The 22,165-nt window shown below is 42.8% G+C and overlaps 1 protein-coding gene across 4 annotated transcripts in view; it reads right to left on the minus strand.

The window, feature by feature from the left end:
* The window catches only part of PPP3CC (protein phosphatase 3 catalytic subunit gamma), an 86,555-nt gene that overhangs the window by 21,663 nt on the left and 42,727 nt on the right, over nt 1-22,165 (minus strand). For all 4 annotated transcript variants that reach the window (XM_082200480.1, XM_082200481.1, XM_082200479.1 and 1 more), the window contains exons 2-4: nt 11,690-11,887; nt 11,266-11,390; nt 2,213-2,324 (exon numbers count right to left, since the gene is read on the minus strand). In XM_082200480.1, the coding sequence (XP_082056606.1) occupies nt 2,213-2,324; nt 11,266-11,390; nt 11,690-11,887 (435 nt within the window). The remainder of the gene's footprint in view (nt 1-2,212; nt 2,325-11,265; nt 11,391-11,689; nt 11,888-22,165) is intronic.

Genomic DNA, 22,165 nt, shown 5'->3' on the forward strand with positions numbered 1-22,165 from the left:
GAAAACTGTATGTCCTGGAAATTCCGGACTCTGAACTGGGAGTGAACAACAGAATGTACTCTCTAGCACGGGTACCAACTTGAATAGAATATTTGGGGGGCAGGTAAGCCCCACATAATCAATCAATCAATCAATCAATCAATCAATGATACAGCACACACACACCATTTGAGTGGCAATGCCCATCAACTTGGGGGGGGGTGCCTGGCCCCCTCAAACATTTTATTGGGTGGGCAAAGGGATCTTGACCCCTAAGTGTTAGCTCCTATGCTCTCTAGTCCTGCTTCTGCACATTGCAGGAGAAGATGGGACAAGCCATCTTCCAGGAAAACTTGCTTACCTGGACTGATTCTCCCACTGAGGAGAATCTGATGAGCTTCCAAGAAACAATTTCAAAACCACTGTCCTGAGCAAGGCTTTCCTGCAGAAAGCAACTATACATGGCAAGACTCTGGAAGTAGTTAGGGTTTCCTAGGCCTGCTCTAAGTTAGATATGTATTATACATCTTATATTATCTTTATACAACTGATTAGGTGAATTAGTATCTTTAAAATTTGTCATGAAAAGCAGCCCTTTTAAAGACTGCAAATTTATTTAAAACATTTAGACAAAGAGGCTTCCCAAGTGACTTACTAAAGTCAGTCCAGACACCAGTTATTCATCTTACAGCTCTTATAACACAAATCAATATACTGGTAGGGTTGCCATATGTCTGGAAATTCCTGAACACATCTGGAATACTGCAGTCGAAAGCAGTGTCCATGTGGAAATCACAAAAAGGTCCGGGAAAATCCAGACGTATGGCAACCCACGTTGGCAGTGCAGTTTTTGGAGATTAAAGATAGCTCAAAAGATTCTCTCTTTTTTTTGCGAATTTGCCAAAAAAGCTCAACAAATTTTTTGTCTCGATTTTCACTGTTTGAAATATATATTGGTATCATAAATAGTGTTAAAAGTGTTGTTTACTCTCTTCTGTAGATTATAAGACCCAGAAAGGCAACTAAAGCCAAGGGCAGCTTTCAAAACAAAGAAAGATTTCTTCCCATAAAGTACCTGGCTAATCAGCATAATGTATATATTAAAGTTTGTATATACGGTACTCTAGAAGCATAATGATGACTGACAATACAAATCCAGATACCTGGGCTTGTATCTTTTGGTTATGGCATCATCCTTTTAGAAAATGCACTACTTCTTGAAAATTAAGCTTCTGAAGGATTAAAATAAGAATATGGACTATCTTTACAATTACTTCCAAAACATGAGGCTCTCTTGCACATATGGCCACTGTGCTTCCAGCTTTTCCTGGAATAAGGCAAACTGTACATGGACTGGGTAAAAGCTAAAAGCAAACATGCACCTCAGATGTGGCGTGGTATTAGGAGAGAGAAGGGAGAACAAACAAGTACAAGAAATATGAACAAGACGTTCTACACAACAGCTGTTGATCTGTCTGCCAGTTGCCCCTTCCTGTTTCCTTTTCCAGGAGCTGATGGAAGCCTGGAACCAAAAGGAGCAGGGAAGTTCAAACAGGGGAACTTGTGTTCCAAGGCAGAAAGGGCAAATGTGATAAGGAGGTACAAGGCAAGTAATGGATGACAGAGAAAAAGGATATACTGTTGTGGGAGGATGAGGGCCTTAAATGTAGAGTCTCAGAGTTTGAAGTTGATACGGACAGTCAGAGAACCAGCACAACATATTTAATGAGAAGAGGAACTGTAATGAAGGGAGAAAAACTAACTTTTAGCACTGACATTCTGAAACTGAGAAGCAAAGTGACCAGTCTCCCCTCTGCACCATCACCATTCAGTCTATAAAAAACTAACAAAGGTCTGCCCATTTAACTTCACACACTCTTACATGAGGTGATTGGGTTTCACTCAATCTGTGTTAAAAAGGGAAAGCCCTCAATTTCCATCCAACTCTGATTCCAGCTGCACAATTTGGAACTGAAAGCTCTTGGCTATAATTACAGCATGTTGGATCCCTAAATTGATGGGAGTGGGAGGGACAACTTGCATGGAGTCAGACTGCTGGGGAGACAGTGCCATAGGAACAGTGCTCACAGCCTCTCTGCTCTGTGGAATTTAAAACTCCCCTTCCATGCATATTGAAGGAGAGGAGGGCAAGGACATACTGGATGCTTTCACACCAACATCCATAGCTTTTCCTAACCAGATGCACAGCCTACCCCAGTCATCCCATACTTACATTCTTGTTTAAAGGTGAAGTATTCTGTGAGGTGCCTGCACTCGTGGTTCCCTCGGAGCAGGAAAAGTGTTTTGGGGTGGTTTATCTTTAAACTCCATAAATACAGCACACACTACAAGAGAGTGATTGAAGGCAGCATATTAGAAAATTCATTTGCAGAGAATTGCACTTTGGAACTTTCTGGAAATAAGCCCAAGGAGCTGGATTTCCAGAAAGGAAGAAAGCTCGATTCCACAAGGTCCTGCTGCAAAGAGCTCACAGTGGAAACATAGAAAGCTGCCTTATACTGGTCAGACATTTTGTCCATCTAGCCAGGTAGACTTACCTGTGTCTCAGAGATAGGTCCTTCATATCACTGGCTACCTGATCCTTCTAACTGGAGACACCAGGGACTGAAACAAGGACCTTCAATATCCAACTGCATGGCCAACTTTTTTGGCAAGTGTGCCAACATGAGATCATAAAATCACAGTATTGTAGAGTTGGAAAGGACCACGAGGGTCATCTAGCCCAACCTCCTGCAATGCACAAATATTTTGCCCAGTGTGGGGCTTGAAACCCTGACCCTGAGATTGAGAGTCTAATGTTCTGCCAACTAAGCTATAACAGTGTCCTCCTAAGTCAGCTTTGCCTCTAGCTCCAGCCCATGCAGATTTGCCCCCACCTCCAATATCCTGGGGTGGCCTGTCCACTGAGCCACCAAGTTGGCACACCAGTGCAGCACAGGAATGGCAAGCAGGACTGTACATCTAACTGTGCCAAAGCCAAGTCCAGCGATCCTCCTCCCCAGGTAGGCCACAAACTCTTGCTGCCTCTGCTAACTTGTGGCATCCATGCTTCAGGGAGGACATCCAACACATACTTTTAAAACAAACAAAGAATGCTCTTGTTGTTGTTGTTGTTTAGTCGTTTAGTCATGTCCGACTCTTCGTGACCCCATGGACCAGAGCACACCAGGCACTTCTGTCTTCCACTGCCTCCCGCAGTTTGGTCAGACTCATGCTGGTAGCTTCAAAGACACTATCCAACCATCTCGTCCTCTGTTGTCCCCAACATCAGGGTCTTTTCCAGGGAGTCTTCTCTTCTCATGGGGTGGCCAAAGTATTGGAGCCTCAGCTTCACGATCTGTCCTTCCAGTGAGCACTCAGGGCTGATTTCCTTAAGAATGGATAGGTTTGATCTTCTTGCAGTCCATGGGACTCTCCAGAGTCTCCTCCAGCACCATAATTCAAAAGCATCAATTCTTCGGCGATCAGCCTTCTTTATGGTCCAACTCTCACTTCCATACATCACTACTGGAAAAACCATAGCTTTTACTATATGGACCTTTGTTGGCAAGGTGATGTCTCTACTTTTTAAGATGCTGTCTAGGTTTGTCATTGCTTTCCTCCCAAGAAGCAGGCGCCTCTTAATTTCGTGGCTGCTGTCACCATCTGCAGTGATCATGGAGCCCAAGAAAGTAAAATCTCTCACTGCCTCCATTTCTTCCCCTTCTATTTGCCAGGAGGTGATGGGACCAGTGGCCATGATCTTCGTTTTTTTGATGTTGAGCTTCAGACCATATTTTGCGCTTTCCTCTTTCACCCTCAATAAAAGGTTCTTTAATTCCTCTTCACTTTCTGCCATCAAGGTTGTGTCATCTGCATATCTGAGGTTGTTGATATTTCTTCCGGCAATCTTAATTCTGGCTTGGGATTCATCCAGCCCAGCCTTTCGCATGATGAATTCTGCATATAAGTTAAATAAGCAGGGAGACAATATACAGCCTTGTCGTACTCCTTTCCGAATTTTGAACCAATCCGTTGTTCCATATCCAGTTCTAACTGTAGCTTCTTGTCCCACATAGAGATTTCTCAGGAGACAGATGAGGTGATCAGGCACTCCCATTTCTTTAAGAACTTCCCATAGTTTGCTGTGGTCGACACAATCAAAGGTTTTTGCATAGTCAATGAAGCAGAAGTAGATGTCTTTCTGGAACTCTCTAGCTTTCTCCATAATCCAGCGCATGTTTGCAATTTGGTCTCTGGTTCCTCTGCCTCTTCTAAATCCAGCTTGCACTTCTGGGAGTTCTCGGTCCACATACTGCTTGAGCCTGCCTTGTAGAATTTTAAGCATAACCTTGCTAGCGTGTGAAATGAGTAAAATTGTGTGGTAGTTGGAACATTCTTTGACACTGCCCTTCTTTGGGATTGGGATGTAGACTGATCTTCTCCAGTCCTCTGGCCACTGCTGAGTTTTCCAAACTTGCTGGCATATTGAGTGTAGCACCTTAACAGCATCATCTTTTAAAATTTTAAATAGTTCAGCTGGAACACCATCACTTCCACTGGCCTTGTTATTTGCAGTGCTTTCTAAGGCCCATTTGACTTCACTCTCCAGGATGTCTGGCTCAAGGTCAGCAACCACACTACCTGGGGTGCACGAGACATCCATATCTTTCTGGTATAATTCCTCTGTGTATTCTTGCCACCTCTTCTTGATTTCTTCTGCTTCTGTTAGGTCCTTACCACTTTTGTCCTTTATTATGGTAATCTTTGAACGAAATGTTTCTTTCATATCTCCAATTTTCTTGATCAGATCTTTGGTTCTTCCCATTCTGTTGTTTTCTTCTATTTCTTTGCATTGCTCGTTTAAGAAGGCCTTCTTGTCTCTCCTTGCTATTTTTTGGAAATCTGCATTCAATTTCCTGTATCTTTCTCTATCTTCCTCGCATTTTGCTTGCCTTCTCTCCCCCGCTATTTCTAAGGCATCATTGGACAGCCACTTTGCTTTTTTGCATTTCCTTTTCATTGGAATGCTTTTCGTTGCTGCCTCCTGTATAATGTTGCAAGCCTCCATCCATAGTTCTTCAGGCACTCTGTCCAGCAAATCTGAATCCTTAAACCTGTTCCTCACTTCCACTGTGTATTCATAAGGGATTTGATTTAGATTCTATCTTACCGGCCCAGTGGTTTTTCCTACTTTCTTCAGTTTAAGCTTGAATTTTGCTATAAGAAGCTGATGATCTGAGCCACAGTCAGCTCCAGGTCTTGTTTTTGCTGACTGTATAGAGCTTCTCCATCTTTGGCTGCAGAGAATATAATCAATCTGATTTCGATGCTGCCCATCTGGTGATGTCCATGTGTAGAGTCGTGTAGAGTGTTTGTGATGACCAGCTTGTTCTCTTGGCAGAACTCTATTAGCCTTTGCCCTGCTTCATTTTGCTCTTTTTCCTTAATTTTATAACCAAAATAAAAAAACTTCTTCCTTTAAAAGTTCACTTCTATTATACATCTAGGAAGTAAAGGTGTAAAAACCCAATTTTGTAGAGGAATGGACAAAAGCTGCTGGAATTCTTGAGCAACATCTCTTTAGAATCAAACATAGCTGCAAAGAATGACCCACAGATTTTTCTTCTCTGTCATAACTCTTAAAATGCAGACACCAATGCAGATAAAGAGGACAGGCAACTTTTTGGTAATGGTAAACAAAAGATAGGTGGGTTCTGATTACCAAGTTTAACAGACCCTCTAAAGAAAGAAAGGGGGGGAAAAAAGGGCATGCAGCTTCATTAAAGGACTGGAAGCAGGAATGGCCACTTTGCTCCTCTTATAATCAGAGATGGAGTTCTCTCTGTATGGACTACAGTCCACATTCAGACCCTCCATTGGTCCCTATTTTCCAGGGACAGTCCCAGATTTACAGAAGCCATCCTGGTTTCTGATTTGATCCCAGGATATCTTGCTTTTCCTTAGGACATTCCAATTTTCATTGGAGAAATGTTGGAGGGTATGGAGTTATGCGATTCCTGAGCTAAGGAGATAAGTAACTACACATCCTTTAGAAGATATCTGAAGGCAGCGAAGATTTTTAATGTTTAATGTTTTATTGTGTTTTTATATATGTTGGAAGCCACCCAGAGTGGTTGGGGCAACCCAGTCAGGTGGGTGGTGTATAAATAATGAAATAATAATAATAATTGAATAGGATGTCCCTGTTGGAGGCTATGCACATCATGGGGCTGCTCTGTTTTAGACAGATTAATGGAGAAGATGAATTCTGAAAGCTAGGGTTCCAGGGACTTCGAGGACAAAACACAGGCAGAAACAGGAAAGGGGAAAAGTGTCTTACACTTCCTCCAAAATAGTGGAGAGGTCCTTCTTTGGCCATGTTTTGAATGGGAAAGGGGCAACAGTGTTTACAGACCAGATTTCCTGTTTAATTTTGAAGCTTTAATGATCTCACTTTAGAGTAGTAACCTTGGTTCACAGAAGACAAAATAAAACGCAGGATTCCATTGATGCAGCGATTTAGGGGCATCATGTCCCCCTGCTCTGCAAAAAAGTAGAAATGAGTGCACAGTGCTTTTTTGAGCCAGAACGCAGTGGACACTGCGAGAGCCTTGACCTGCTGTCACCACTCCTATCCAGGTTTCCACACACCCTCGCCTTGCTCCACTTTGCTGCCTGCCTCCCTCCCTCTCTGGCTTCCTCCTCCTCCCATTTATTTATTTATTTATTTAGGTTTGGTTTTGGTTTCCTTCCTGTGAGGTGCTTGTGAGATGTTCTGCTCTAGGTTCAACTACCCCTTTGTCCTCCCCTCCCTCCTATTTTATTCCCCCACTTTCTATGCTTCCCCTTCTCTTTCCGCCTCCCTCAGAGGTTGGCTGGCTCCAGCCAGGTGGCCTCTGCCCACTCCCCTCTGCTGATGGCACCACTGAACACTGATCACTGCAAGGGGTAGAAGTGGCTATACTATTTCTGTCCAGGAGGAGTCATATTGATGGAAAGCCACAGATATCACTTGGGCATTCAAAGACAGAGCCAGATCTAATAATATGTCCAAGCTGCAAATCTGATGTTTTGGAAGGGTAGGGGTGGGCAATCCAAAACAGGCTGAAAAATACATCCCAGCTTCATTGAACTACCTGCAACAGAATATCTGCAGTCAGCTGCCTTGGCCACTGGGTAAGATGCTTCATTTGTAAGTTGTATGTCTATGTTTAGTACTGGCTATGAAGTAGACAATACTAGATTATATGGACCAATGATCTGACTAAGCATAAAGCACTTAATACACTCATATATGTTCAGAACAATATACATGCCAACAGAGTTGATTGTTAAGCCAAACAAAGGCAGAGACACTGGTCCAAGGCCACCGAGAGAGGTTCATGGCCAAGAGGGTGTTGAACCTGAGTCCTCCAGGTGCAAGTCCAACTATCAGAGCATGATACTCTACTATAAATGTTCATAGCAGTGCAGGTAACTCCTTCACATTGACAGCACTGGTCTTGCCCCTCCCTCCCTCCCTCCCAGCTCTGCATCCTGCTTCCTGGCTGCCTGCATCAGGGTGCAATTATAAAAATTACATCCTGTTTGTTTTTTTTTGTCATTAACATCAATTGCTCAGGCAGATGCTCCCTAATATCCCCAACCCAGTTGTACAAACTCAAACTGTGATATACAAGGCCCATGAAAGCTCTCTCTCACACACCACCCATGTTGCAAAGTGGAACAAGCAACAGCAGGAGCCAAGTATAACAGAAACTCTTGAAGATCTGTGATAAGAGATCATGCCTGTCCACAAAAATGAGGTTCTTCCATATCTGAGATTGCCCCAGCTAGTTTCTTTTCTTTCTTTCTTTAAGGCAGTTAGGTCCTGTTATTACAAGCCTTGGCAAAACCCGTAAATACTTAGGTAATGTTGCCTTGTATTTGCCAATACATTTTCTCTCTTCCAAGCCTACTGTCTGGCTTCCATCTCAATATTAGAAGCCAGTGCTAAACACACCTAAGCAGAAAATCTTTCATTCAAGGCAGAGAGAAGTTATTTTGCAGGATGCAGGAGGAAAAGGCATATCTCCATGCACAGAAGTGAAGTAAAGCTTCTCAATTCCATTTTATCAAGTGCCATTTGGAGCAGCCCCCGCGTGTACTAATCAAAGCCCACCTTGCTTTGTGAAAGATGAATACCTGCTTGGTAGAAAAGGAACAAGCCTTTCACAGCTCTCTCTCCATTCTGGGCTGGGGGGGAGGAGGAGGGCCAAGAATAGCATGAAAGGGCCGCATGCTGACAGCGTACAAAGGATGGCGATTTCAAGCAACTCCCAAGGATTCCAAATACTAGTTTGTGCAGCATGTCCCTGTAATATTTCCTTGTACCATACTGCATATAATTTCCAAGTGGCACTTCAAACAATCATCTCAGCACAATCATCTCCACCCCCTCCACAAATCCCAACAGCTCAGCACAATTTTATCTCCCTCACCACCACCACCCCAAAGTTCCTAGCAGCTCATTAAAGCCACCTTCTCTCACTAAATACAGAGGGAGGAAACATGAAGGTTTCCTCAGAGGACCTTTGTGAAGCCTACAGTTCCCTTTGAATCTTGAGAATTCCAGCTTTCAATTCTTTAAAAAAATAAAAGTTCTAAAAGTCACAAATGGTGTTGCCAATGAAATTGTGCATAAAACAAAATTTGAGGCAAATAAATGATGATGATAATAATAATAATAATAATAATAATAATAATAATAATAATAATTGCTAAAAGTTACAACAGAGTGGACATCTTTTTCTGTGAAGGGCTGCATTCTTCATGGAGTTGGAGGAAAATGTGTTGCTAATTAACTAAATCAGATACACAGACCACCTTGCCTCAATTTTTTCCATAGTTACCTCAGACTGCAATTCCCAATCCTCTCAAATATACCAGGATTTTTTTTAGTTCAACAGACCAATACAGCTATGGTTCTAGAAAGCAAGTAAAAGTAATTCCTTTCTGACATCAGTGTGATATATGCACACACACATGGCAGAAGCCTACTGATTTGTTCACAGACAGCTCTAGGGAGAGTTCTAAAAAAAGCAACACATATTTTATCAAATTAAATAGAGTGGCTGGGGAAACCCAGCCAGATGGTTATTATTATTATTATTATTAATAATAATAATAATAATAATAATAATACAGCCTAACAAATTAATTGTACCATCAAACACTCAGGGACCAGATTTCATGGGCCTACAAAGCTTTTGCCACCCTAGTTGTGCATTAAAGTCCCACAAGACACTTTGCTATTTCTGCTGTGAGAGTCAAACATGGCTAGCCCTAGAAGTGACAAAGAAAGCATTGGATGGATGGAAGAGAGCCAAAATGCTATCAGAAAAGGAGGTGACTATGCTACCTTGTTAAACAGTTTACTCCTCTGTCCTCAATGTATTGGCATTCTCCTGCGACTTTCATAGACTGTCACCAGTTCCTCAGTTTTTCTGGCTCTGACCATTCCGTTCCATTTGGTGCCCTTTCACTTTTACATCTTTCATTAATTGAAATGGCTTCCGAAACCCATTCCTCTACCTTTGTGAAACAATGCCTATGTAGCCCTGCCATGTGGTATGCCCTTTGGAAATTGTCAAGTGTCACAGCAGAGACTATAACATTTGGGGGGGGGTGGACCTACATGTACTTGCCAACTTCATTTCACCCAAAGATCACAAACACTTAGGGGATCTGCAACATTTACTAGTAGGAGACAATTCCTCATCCACTAATCATACTAGCTGACAGGAATACCCCACACAATGGTAATAGCCACACACTGGCTCCACTTGACAGAAAGCTAGCAGCCAAAATAATTAAGGGTCAAGTCCAATTCTTTCCAATCACCAAATACCCCAAATATACCCCTAACTCATTTTACTACTCACTATTACTAAGGTGAAAAGAGGGATATCATTGTAGAGCAGTGGGAGGGAGTTTGGAAACATCCTCAATACATTTAAAACAAAACATGTATTTCCCTCTTCTGGGCCAAGCTTTGGAAGGGAAAAAATGTTTCTGCAAGCTTGCAGCAAACACTTGCTGTAAATGCTGTCATATGGCTAGCACTACTGGAGTTCACTAACCTGACCCCCCTACTCCTTCCCCATAGTTCTGCAACTTTAAAAAATGTTTCCCTTTAATTTAAAAAAGAACAACACAAAGGATGAAAGCAAACATACACATGCCACTTTAAAAGAAGGCAAGCAGCCACCTGAACAGCTGACCCAGCATTCAAGCTAATAAACAGCAGACTTCAGATGACACTAAAAAACTGTAAACGTGGATCAAGGCATCTGGGCACATTGGGATCCTCTGCTGAATAGGACACCCTCATAGTTCCCTGGCTATCACAATTTCCCACCCAATAGGAGCCAGTCTGAATGCAATTAAGGATCCATTCCTGTACAACCCTTCAGAATGCCAGCTGGTAGTAAGAGCAGAAGTATTATTTCCATCTGAATGATAAGTGAGTTGGTGAAGTGATCGTTTCCTCCTCTGCTCACCCCTCCCTAGCTAATTATCCATTTTTGTAGGATTGTTTTAGCAGACTGGAGTCAACTATGAATTCGGAATATATGGTGTTTGGCCTGTGGGACCCCAAAAAAGCACAAAAACATTTAGGCAGTGAAATATTAATAAACTGTATTTAAGCCCAGATTAACCTAAAGATGCATTAGGGCAACTAGAGCTCATAAAGATGTCCAGGTGAGAACAGAAGAGGTAAACTTTTATTTTGTTTAGCTATCACACATTTTTACACAACTGAAGCAGTCCATAATGGTATTCAGATGTCTACAGCTTATCATTTTTATTGTATTCTGTAGTTGGGACACCTTTTGGTTGAAAATTGGCCTATATATTTTAATACAAATAACATGCAAAGAAAGAAACAAGTTTCAACACAGACTACTTTATTGGTCCTTAGCAAACTGACAGGTCAGTTGCTCTTGTGCATCATAATTTATTTTTATTTGTGGGAAGGGGGAGGAACATGGTAGCATTTGGAATGAGGCTTGGCAGACCTGAACCCATAATGTCCTTCACTGCAATCTAGCCACTTTGCCATCATGATTCCTGACCAACATAAAAATAAATTTGTACTGATTTAAAGATAAGCCTTGTTGCATATTAACTCTCTGTAATTGTACCAGACTGCATAAACTACCAAAGCGGAAGAAGAAAAGGTTCCATAGGCTCAGCCCAAACTTTAAAGTGTAATCCCCAAAGGCTCAGTTGAATTGTCACCTCTATACTGAAGTAGCCTCTGTCCACGTAGTCTCCCAGGAAGAGGTAGCGCGTGTTATTGGGTGATCCTCCAACTTCAAACAACTTCATCAGGTCAAAGAACTGCCCATGAATGTCACCACACACTAGGGGAGGAAGGACAGCAAAAAGAGGGACAGGATTACATGCTAAGAAGAGAAAGGTCACAGAACCAATAGGGAACATGGTTTTGCTTCAGTCTATATTGTTGGATTATACTGAGCTCCTGTACTCAAATCTCCAATCTACAAAAACACTTCTTCCCCTTGGAGGTATAGAAAGCTTTCTGATCTTGAGCACACTTCAGTGGAAAGAACATGCAACAGGAAACCTGCTGGCTTTAGCAGCCAGTCATTCCAGATGAGCCTCAGAAAACAACAAGCCACAAAATAAAGCATTCTCTGACCTGTGATTGGAGCCTCAACTTCAATCATGGTCTTCTCATGCCTCAGAATGGAGGCTCCATCATTGATTATCTTCAGCGCTGCATCCTCCTCCAGACGCCCTTCTTTCACCAAGTGGTTTCTTAAGACCTCCAACCTAGGTTTCCCATCCTCAAAAACTTCTTTCAGGGTTAACCGCTGCGTAGGAGGGAAAGGGACAGCTGGAGAGAGACAGAAACACACAAACATTAAGAAGGGAGTTTCTCCAAAGACCAATAAATCTTATAATCGGATTTCAGCAAAGGTTTCTCTAACCTGGGCAACAAGAGAGAGAATGATCAGTTAAGGACTATACTGAAAATTGCTCAGATCTAGATGGAGTTTGAAGAAACGTAACATGCAGTATATTTTGAATACAAGTACGAAATTCATCATGAGGATATTCAAGGCAGGAAAAAATAATTTCAAATGCCAAGCACCAGATACAAATTCCTGTAATCCATCATCAGAGTTTTTAAATATATATTTTTGAGACAGCAGCCTTTGACATAGCTAAACAAATATTTCAAATTCCTAGTGTAAGCATCACATTTCATCACATCAAATACTCATCCTTCTTAAATTACATACTGAATGGATTTACAACGCGCATTTCAAAAGAATTTGCTATGGTGGCTTTACAAACACATGACAAAATGCAGTCAATAGAGATTCAATACCAATAAAAGATTCAGCATATAAAAGTGACAGAGATATGGATCTTTCCCATGTGGGACACACATATGCACCCCAAACAGGTTTTCTATTTCCTATCCAAAACTGAACATCAACCAATTAATTATCCTAAACTTTGAAGTCCTGGGTAACTCAGCACTAATGCATAGTTTTTATATAATTTTTCTCTCTTGAAGATTACAGACAAGTAATTTCATTGGTTCCCCACTGCTTAATTCAGCCTTGGGACACGATAGTGTCACAGCTATGTTTCAAAGTTAGCCGTGGAAGCAACTTAGCCTCTCCCTTCAGCAATCCTCATATTTCTCATTCACACATTACATTAAAGCTATAAGGCAGGTAAAGATAAAGGGACCCCTGACCATTAGGTCCAGTTGTGGACAACTCTGGGGTTGCGGCACTCATCTCACTTTACTGGCCGAGGGAGCCGGCATACAGCTTCTGGGTCATGTGGCCAGCATGACTAAGCCGCTTCTGCTGAGCCAGAGCAGCGCATGGAAATGCCGTTTACCTTCCCACCGGAGCGACTGCTAGGTGGGCAGGAGCAGGGACCAAGCAATGGGAGCTCACCCCATCGCGGGGATTCAAACTGCTGACCTTCCAGTCGCGCCACCCGCGTCCCTAAAGCTATACAGTAGTTAAAATAAACTAGTGTTTAATATGAACACATAGTGCACAGGTGCACACTGCTGAAATCACAGTCACTTCACTTTTTCACTGTTCTTGCCATGCTGCCAGGAAACAAGCTGACTTATGCAAGAATTCAGGGTTATGGTTGGTTTCTCCCAAAATATGATAGACAATTGGCTTGATATGTATAATCAGCTGTATTTTGGGTTATATAGCTCAGTGGTGGAAAGCATGTGCTGCCTGCAGAAGGTTCCAGGTTCAATTCTAGGCATCTCCAGGGGGGCCTGAGAAAAATCCTTTCTGAAGTGCTAGAGCACCTCTGTCAATCATTGTAGACAATACTGAGCTCGAAAGACCAGTGACCTGACTCTGTATAAAGCATGTAATTCCTTTCACCAGTTTGAGAGAGATAAGCATGAGATAATGACTCTTGTAATTTGTAACAGCAAATATATTCTGTAGTAAACCTGATATGAATTAACTGTACACCTGCTTGCAATTTTATACCTGTTTGCAGAGAAGGAGATAAGTGAAACAAGGTTATTTCCATTGCCTATGCAGAGAGATCAATTGGCTTTCGTCCTCTCTCAACTGTCACCCAATGAGAGCCAGACTATCAGGCTTTCTGAATTGTTTCCATCCCAGCTGGTGCCTGAATTTGTGTCTCTCTCCTTCTTCTTTCCCCATCCTCTTTTCCTTCTTTTAGATTACAAGCCTGTGAACAGAGACTGGCTCATCAAATTTGCAGGATGACATCAAACTGGGAGGTGTAGCTAATGCCGCAGAAGACAGAAGCAGAATTCAAAATGACCTTGGAGAACTGGGCACAAGCTAAGAAATTTCAATAGGACAAATGTAAGGTTCTGCACTTAGGCGGGAAGAACCAGATTCACAAATATAGGATAAGGGACACCTGGCTTACTAGCAGTACATGTGAAAAGGATCTAGGAGTCTTAGTGGACCACAAGCTTAACATAAGTCAACAGTGTGCTACAGCTGCAAAAAAAGCTAACACTATTCTAGGCTGCATCAACAGAAGCCTAGTGTCCAGATCAAAGGAAGTAACAGTACTACTCTATTCTGCCTTGGTCACACCACACCTGGAATACTGTGTCCAATTTTGGGCACCACAATTTAAGAAGGATGTTAACAAGCTGGAACATGTGTAGAGGAGGGCAACCAGGATGATAAAGGGTCTAGAAACTAAGCCTTATGAGAAGCGCTTGAAAGAGCTGGGTATGTTTAGCCTGGAAAAGAGGAGCCTGAGAGAACATATGATAGCCATCTTCAAATATCTGAAGGGCTGTCACATGGAAGAGGAAGCAATCTTGTTTTCTCCTGCTCTGGAGGGTAGGACTTGAACCAATGGCTTCAAGTTACAAGAAGAGAGATTCTAACTAAACATTTGAAAAAACTTTCTGACAGTAAGAGCTGTTCAGCAGTGGAACAGGTCCCACGGGAGGTGGTGGACTCTCCTTCCTTGGAGGTTTTTAAGCAGAGGTTGGATGGCCATCTGCCATGGATGCTTTAGCTGAGATCCCTGCATTGCAGGGGGCTGGACTAGATGACCCTAGGGGTCCCTTCCAACTCTACGATTCTATGATTCTATGTCCTACTACTAATTTAAGCTGCTCTAGTAACCTTTTGGCAAAATAATGGGACAAAATGCTTTAAACAAGCAAACCCTAAAAGAAATGTACTGGGGATAATAAATTCCTGGCACTAAGAGTTTTCCAGCCCTGGGAACACTATGTAGAATGTTGACTAAGGCTACAGGTTTCGCATCAAAACACTGCATGAATGAACATAAGATTGTTCATAGGATTCTAGCCTTTACTAGAATCCACTAAATCCATAAACCTCCTTTAATACATTGGAGCTTAATTTGCACTTCTCATATTTTCTTCTACCAGAAGACACAGGGGAACTAAGTGACAACATAAATCGGTATAAGATAAATTTTTACATACACCCACAGGATGACCCAATGTGGCTCTTCAAACATCAACTCAACTGTAATAGTTTAAGAAAGTGAAGAGAAGAAGTTAATGAACATGATGGGACACAGGGATTGTGGGAGGAGCAAGAATCAATGGAGGCAGCATGTGCAAGGGTGTTTCAAAGCAAGGATGTGCAAGCAATCACAGGACAGGACAGGGATGCAAGATTAGTGTCTATGGTTGAAAGGTGGAAGGACAGGTAGAAGCAACAAGTGAGACAACAGGATGCCTCTTGAAACTCTTGAACACATTAAGATCTTGAAAGGTGACTTTCAGACTTAAAGAACTTTAAAAGGTAAAGGACCTCTGACAGTTAAGTCCAGTCGCAGACGACTCTGGGGTTGCAGCGCTCATCTCGCTTTACAGGCCGAGGAAGCTGGCGTTTGTCCGCAGACAGTTTTTCCGGGTCATGTGGCCAGCATGACTAAGCTGCCATTTACCTTCCCGCTGGAAGCACTGGCGTGCTTTCGAACTGCTATGTTGGCAGAAGCTGGGACCCAGCAACGGGAGCTCACCCCGTTGCAGGGATTCGAACCACCGACGGCTCAGTGGTTTAGACCATAGCACCACCCGCGTCCTTTAAAGAACTTTAGTTACTCCTAATATCTATTCCTGAAGGTACTTGCTTATCTTACATTTTCAGTATTATTATTTCTGAGCATGCTGGTGACACCACACAGGAGCCAATTTAAATGTTAGTACTGATTCATAGTATAGTCCTGCAAGGCACAGTAGCGCCTCTACAATTTAAAGGTGGCAAAGCCTGCGCAGGACTGGGTCACACGTCTCCCTGTACATTTGGATCAGCTCTATGAAACTTACATAAGTCACCTTATGGACCAACTAAGTTTGTTCTTGGTATGAGCTTTCGTGTGCATGCACACTTCTTCAGATACCAATTTTACATAAGCCATTTTATTGACAAGAATTCCTGTAGCATTTTTACTAAGGAGAATATTTTACAACTCAGGTGGGAAGGTAGGCACTTCACAGGTATTTACTAGTATTCATAGAGCAATGCTAAGTCCAAAGCACTTCACACATTGTTTCAGAAATTCTTAAAACACTGTAAGACAAGGATAAGGAACCTGTAGGCCCACAGATGTTGTTAGCCTGCAACTCCCATCACAACTACCACCAGCAAATCTTTTCAGTGATGAATTATACCCAAAGTGACTTATAGGGATAAAACTAAAAAAATCAGTTGGTTGCTAGATATGCAAATAGGTCTAATATGATCCCAGACCCTCGAGTCATGCTGGCTGGGGCAGACCTCTGAAAGGGCACAGGTTCTCCATCCCTCCTCTAAGTATTATCACCCCTTTTTGAAGGACAGGAGAAGGAGTAAAGAGAAAGCTGAGATATTGTAGTTTATCTAAAGCCACATAAGATTTCATACCTGAAAGACTCAAAATGGAAACATGCCAGCTTTCACACCAAGGGCCTATCTACATGTGTGGCACATGACGATGTGTTAATATTAGTACAGTGGTACCTTGGTTTTCAAAGGTAATGGGGAACAAATGGGGAAAATACAAGAACACTCTTTCCTCATCAACCCAGAGCCTTAGGATGTGAATAGCTTAGAGAGTGTGATATTCTTTTACAGGTAAAAAAGTTAAGCAGTCTTCTTTAGCCTTCTGTTGAGATGTACCGTATTTTTCCGTCTATAAGATGCCCCCATGTATAAGACGCCCCCTATTTTTGAGGACTCAGATTTAAGAAAATGGGGGGAGATGTATTCATATATAAGACGCCCCCTAATTTTTGACATTATTTTAAAGGGGAAAAAACCTAGTCTTATACATGCAAAAATATGGTAATCTTGTTCAGGTCACTACAAATTTTAAAAGGAAAAATATGGAGGCATGACTCATGAAATTCTACAGAACATGTAGTTTGAGGGTAGAGCAATCCCAGGGAAAGGGAGTCTGTATTTTGGAGATGCTACTTAGGTTTAGCCAGAAAACTAAGAACAGCAACAGCTAGAAATGCCTTTATTGTGTGGATCCCACCATGGATGCAAACTCCACACTAACTCACCGTACTTGACTAATTGCTCCATTCTCACTCACTATACAAAGGCAAAATCTGCTACATGTTGTGCGTTAGAAGGCATGTGCCAAATTCATTTGCTTGTCCCTCATTCTATCCTTTTTATCAGATACATCTACTGTTTTTTCTAGTGCTTTTCTAAAACAGTTCCCTAGACTGTACAAGTGAGGAAACTACAGCTGCTTGCCTGAACAGATGGCTGTTCTCTGCAAGAAAAGTAGCACTGCAAGTCATCACACAGAACAGCTAGTACAAATCAAAAAGGAACTGAATCCTGAGATTTCTTCCTTTTCCAAACATTCCAGCTTTCATTCCACCAATCAACAGTTGAAATAATCTTTTTAAACTTGCTGAAACATTGTAACCCAAACCCCACACCTTAATTTGCACTGAAATGATGACAAAAGTCCCTTGCAGTTTTGGCAGTAGCGTAAAATCTTAGTAGCACACAAAGCCACAATATTGAACAAGTACTTTGATGGCAAGTTTTGGTACAACAGTTTGACAGAGTTAATATTTCCATTACGAGCTAGTATTTATAGAGTACAGTGGTACCTTAGGTTACAAACACTTCAGGTTACAGACTCCACTAACCCAGAAATAGTACCTCGCGTTAAGAACTTTACTTCATGGTGAGAACAGAAATCGTGTGGTGGCAGTGCAGCGGCCCCATTAGCTAAAGTGCTACTCAGGTTAAGAACTGTTTTAGGTTAAGAACAGACCTCTGGAACAAATTAAGTTGGTAACCAGAGGCACCACTGTATTTATACGGCCACATGAGACCGTTTACTCTTATGCCCATTTTATAGGCAGGGATCTGAGTCAACGCTAAACAATGTATATTGTTAAATATACATAAACAATATATTCTCTTATTTTCATACGCCACCATTTTTTAATATCTACTAAAACAAGACTTTCTAGCCATCTTACTTCTCTGAATACAGTACAGTCATACCTTGGCTCCCGAACACCTTGGGAATTGAACATTTTAGCTACTGAACAACTGAAAACCAGAAGGGAGTGTTCCGGTTTTCGAACTTTTTTTGGAAGCCAGATGTCCGGTGCAGCTTCCACTATTGTTTCCAGTGAGCCTGCGCAATCAGAAACCAATCAGAAGCCTGGGCTTGGTTTCCGAACATTTCGGAAGTCGAATGGACTTCTGGAATGGATTTCATTCGACTTCCGAGGTACGACTGTAACTGTCACCGACTCATTGTCCTTTGTTTGGAAGCATTATACTTGTAACTGCAGTTGTTGGGGAACAAACAATAAGGGAGGGCTGTTACTCGACTAGTAATTCTTTTGAAGGCATCTGACTAGCTACTTCGGACAGCCAAACAACTGTAGTTGTGAGGATTGTTCCTTGAAAGCTATGACGGAAAAAGGCTTACGCCACCTCCCTCCATCTTCTGTAGCTTAACAGGTAGGCTGCATGACAACTTCTGTTCCTGTGCAAAAGTTTCATCTAGATAGGCGTGCAGGCAGTGGTGAGGAACAGCAAGCTGTTGCACTGGAACCAATGACATGGGGAAATGTATGGTCTGGCAAAAGATTGCTAGGTAGGAAGTTGAAATCCAGAACTTCCAAGGTGGCTTTTTCAGAAAGGCTACCTGTTATCCATCCAGGCAGAGCAGAGGGCTCTCTATGCATGGATTAGACCGCAGGATGGGAAAGATAAAAATTTCTCAGGCATCGAGGAATGTTTTGGGGCAAGTTGGTCACATACAAAAGAAACAAGCTGCATATGAACCAAAAGAGAATCATGCTCCTGGCACTTTTTAAAATTAATATCCCACTGTTTCTCCCAAGAACGCAAGGTAGCGTACATTTTTCTCCTCCTTTTCATTTAATCCTGGCAACTACCTTGTGAGGTGGGTGAGGCAGAGAGGCAGTGACTGGTTCAGGGTCACCCAGTGAGCTTCATGGCTGAGTGAAGATTTGAACCCAGGTCTCCCAGGTCGTAGTCTGACACTCTCTGTATGCGCCAATCAGATGGACACAGGAGGATTTACAAGACAGGAATTTTAAATCTGCGAGGAACATCAAGTGGGATTTTGCCAGGGGAAACTGCCAAGTCATGCCTCAGATACAGTGTAAAAGTTAAAGGTTTAAACCCAAGCTCAATTTGGCCATGATGGAGGACCTTTTTTGGTCCAAGCACCACATGCCCCTCTGGACAACCACCTGGAAGCCAAATGCCAGGGGTGGGAGTGACAAGAAGCAAAAGCAGGCAGAACCTTTCTGACTATTGCAACTCTGAGGACACATGCTTAGATAAACCAGCTGGATTTCATTCTCTTTATACTGAAAGCGTAGCTTACTTCAAGCTACTAATTTGAGCTGTTACTTGTGAATATTAAATATTGTAATATTTTTAACTCTGTAAATAAAGAAAAATTGGAAAAATAGCAACAAGTGAACAGTGCAATTCTATGCATGTCTACTCAGAATTTCCATGAAGTTCACTATAGGATTACATCCTAAAAGCTATGTGTAACAGGTTGATTGAAAAAAAGGCAACAAAGTGCTTTCTAACAGGCTGTTCTTCAACTGATTCTCAGACAATAGCTTGACAAGGCCTACAGGCTAAAGCAGAACTTGAAACCATGCTAAATTCTTTAGAGCCAGCGGCGTAGCGTGAGTAGTCAGCACCTGGGGCAAGGTAAGTAATTTGCGCCCCCCCCCCAACCCCTAACCTGCCGATCTGAGGCGAGTTGCCGCTGCCGCCCAAACCACGCCGCTTGCCCGGAGGAGGAGGGGGGCAGAGAGGCGAGGAAAATGCAACATGGCCCAGCAGCTGCAGCAGCAGCGGCGGAGGCGGGCTGTGAGGAGGGGCTGCCTGGCGCGTCCTCCGTGGCCCTGACGCGCGGGGCTGAGAGCCGCTGCCTGCCGGACGCCTTCAGCCCGGGCGCCCGCACAGCTCGCCGGTTCCGCGAGACATGGGGCTCTGCTACAGCCTGCGCCGGAGGCTCTTCAGCGACTCCGGAGGCAGCGAGCGCCCCCCCCAGATGTTGCGCCCGGTGCAGCCGGCCCCCCTGGCACCCCCCACGCTACGCCACTGTTTAGAGCTGCCAGATTGAATGAATGACTTGAACCCAGTCTGACCCTGAACATTTAAGCTGGTCAAATTCAAACCTGTGTTTAATTTGCTGCTGTATTTATAGTCCCCTATCCCAAGAATAAACTTTACCTTCTAAAGCAACCGTTAGTCCATGGTGTCATAAGGCGTTCTACCCACTTCCCAACTCATTAATGGCTTTCCATTTCATCTAGGGCTTTGAAGAATAGCGCTATTAACACATGCCCATCAGTCCAAGAACTATACATGTATTTGTAGTTGTGTAAGTTGGTTTGACTGATAAATGCATTAAATGCATAAATAATGTCAAGATGCAAATCTAGAGCTTCACATGCAGCACTTTATTCCTTTTTCTTGATGTTTCTTTACCTTGTAACTTTTATGTTTTATGTGATCCTTCATATGAGGTAAAAGCCGCTTATGGAAATCTAGTGGAATCTAGTGAAAGTTATGTCCATATTAACTGCTTCCAGAAAAAAATATGTTTGCAACTCCGTTAAGATGGAAAAACATGGTAAGAAATTTGGGGCATATTCTGGCCTACAGTCGTCCCCCCCCCCCCACTGTTTTCATGGGTGAATCATGGGGAAGCAGAAGACGCTTCTTGTTGTTGGTATCCGTCCATCTTAGGAGACCATGGAGGAGCGTGCCTTTGGGAGTGAAGTCAAACCTTTGGACAGCTACAGCGCCTGCTGTGGTTGTGGAGTGATAAGGGAGAGACATGTTTTGTTGCAGCTGGGACAGATGAAGGAGTCTGCTTTTACTGTTGCACCATGGCATTTCTTCTCTCCTAGTGGTCATTTCTCCTCTGGTCACTGCTGTGGATACACAACCTGACTGTCTCCAGGCACTACAATCAACTGCAAGGGATTCCCACATGGCAGCAGAAGCACGTGTTGTGTCACACTATGCCCACTAGTGTGAATGAAATTTAGGGCAACATGGCAATACAGGCAACTCCCCATTTACGCAGGGCTAGCATTCTGAGGCACTGCATGCGTTGGCAGGACGCGTGTAAGCCCATTCCGTTCCGCCTCACTCCTTTGCACTGCTGAAAATGGCACACACATCAGAAGTCATACGCGTGCCAATCACACGCAAATGGGGAGTTGCCTGTATATTGATGAAAAATCCATAGTTCCATAATGTAACAGGTAATGCAGTATTAAAAGGAATGTTAGAAACTGGAACAGAGGCACTAGCATTATAACCAGGAAAACTAATGCAATAATCCCCTATCATGTACCCTAGATTTCTTCACCTCAGTATACAACCTATAATCTCAGATACACGTTATGGAAGAGACTTGTCATATAAAATGTGCCATGAAGGAATGCAGGGACACTCTGCCTGGCCACAGCTTTTGTTAACCTTAAGTGTAGCTATACAGGTCCATAAGAGTCTGCAGCCATTTAGGGAAACTTGATGGGCTGAAAGTGTGTGTGTGGGGGGGGGGAGATTCTTTACCTGATAGCCTAGAGCAGGTTCTTACTTGCCTCAGGTGACTGAGAAAACAGCTATTTCCAAATCTGTTTTTAATCCTCATGGCTGCACTGTGGAAAGTAACTCGACAATGACAGGAACTGCATGCCATTAATTCAGAAAGCATGCTTTTTAAAAGTATTAAGCCAATCTTGCACTTTGAGGCCCTCCAACTGATGGCTTTTGAACCACCTGAAACTGATAAAAGCAAGGCATTTGCCCTCCAGCAGGCTGTAATGCAGCAATTAAGATCCACCTACAAGCCAGATCCTCCCATCACTCTTTATTTGGGTATAAATAATCCCTGCCAGCAGCAACAACCTTCCTTGAAAGTCTTAATCCCTTGCCAAGTCTTTCTTCTGCCTAGAACATTAAGTGACACTAAGATCCTCCCCACACCCCTAAAGCCAAGGAATTCTGTACAACAGCTATGTCAAGTATATACTGAAATATAAATTGCTCATGTGCAGCGGATATATTGCATTTCAGTGTAAACTTGACAGTAACCACATGAA

Source organism: Podarcis vaucheri, assembly GCF_965113315.1.
Source record: "Podarcis vaucheri genome assembly, chromosome: 15".
Taxonomy (NCBI): Eukaryota; Metazoa; Chordata; class Lepidosauria; order Squamata; family Lacertidae; genus Podarcis; species Podarcis vaucheri.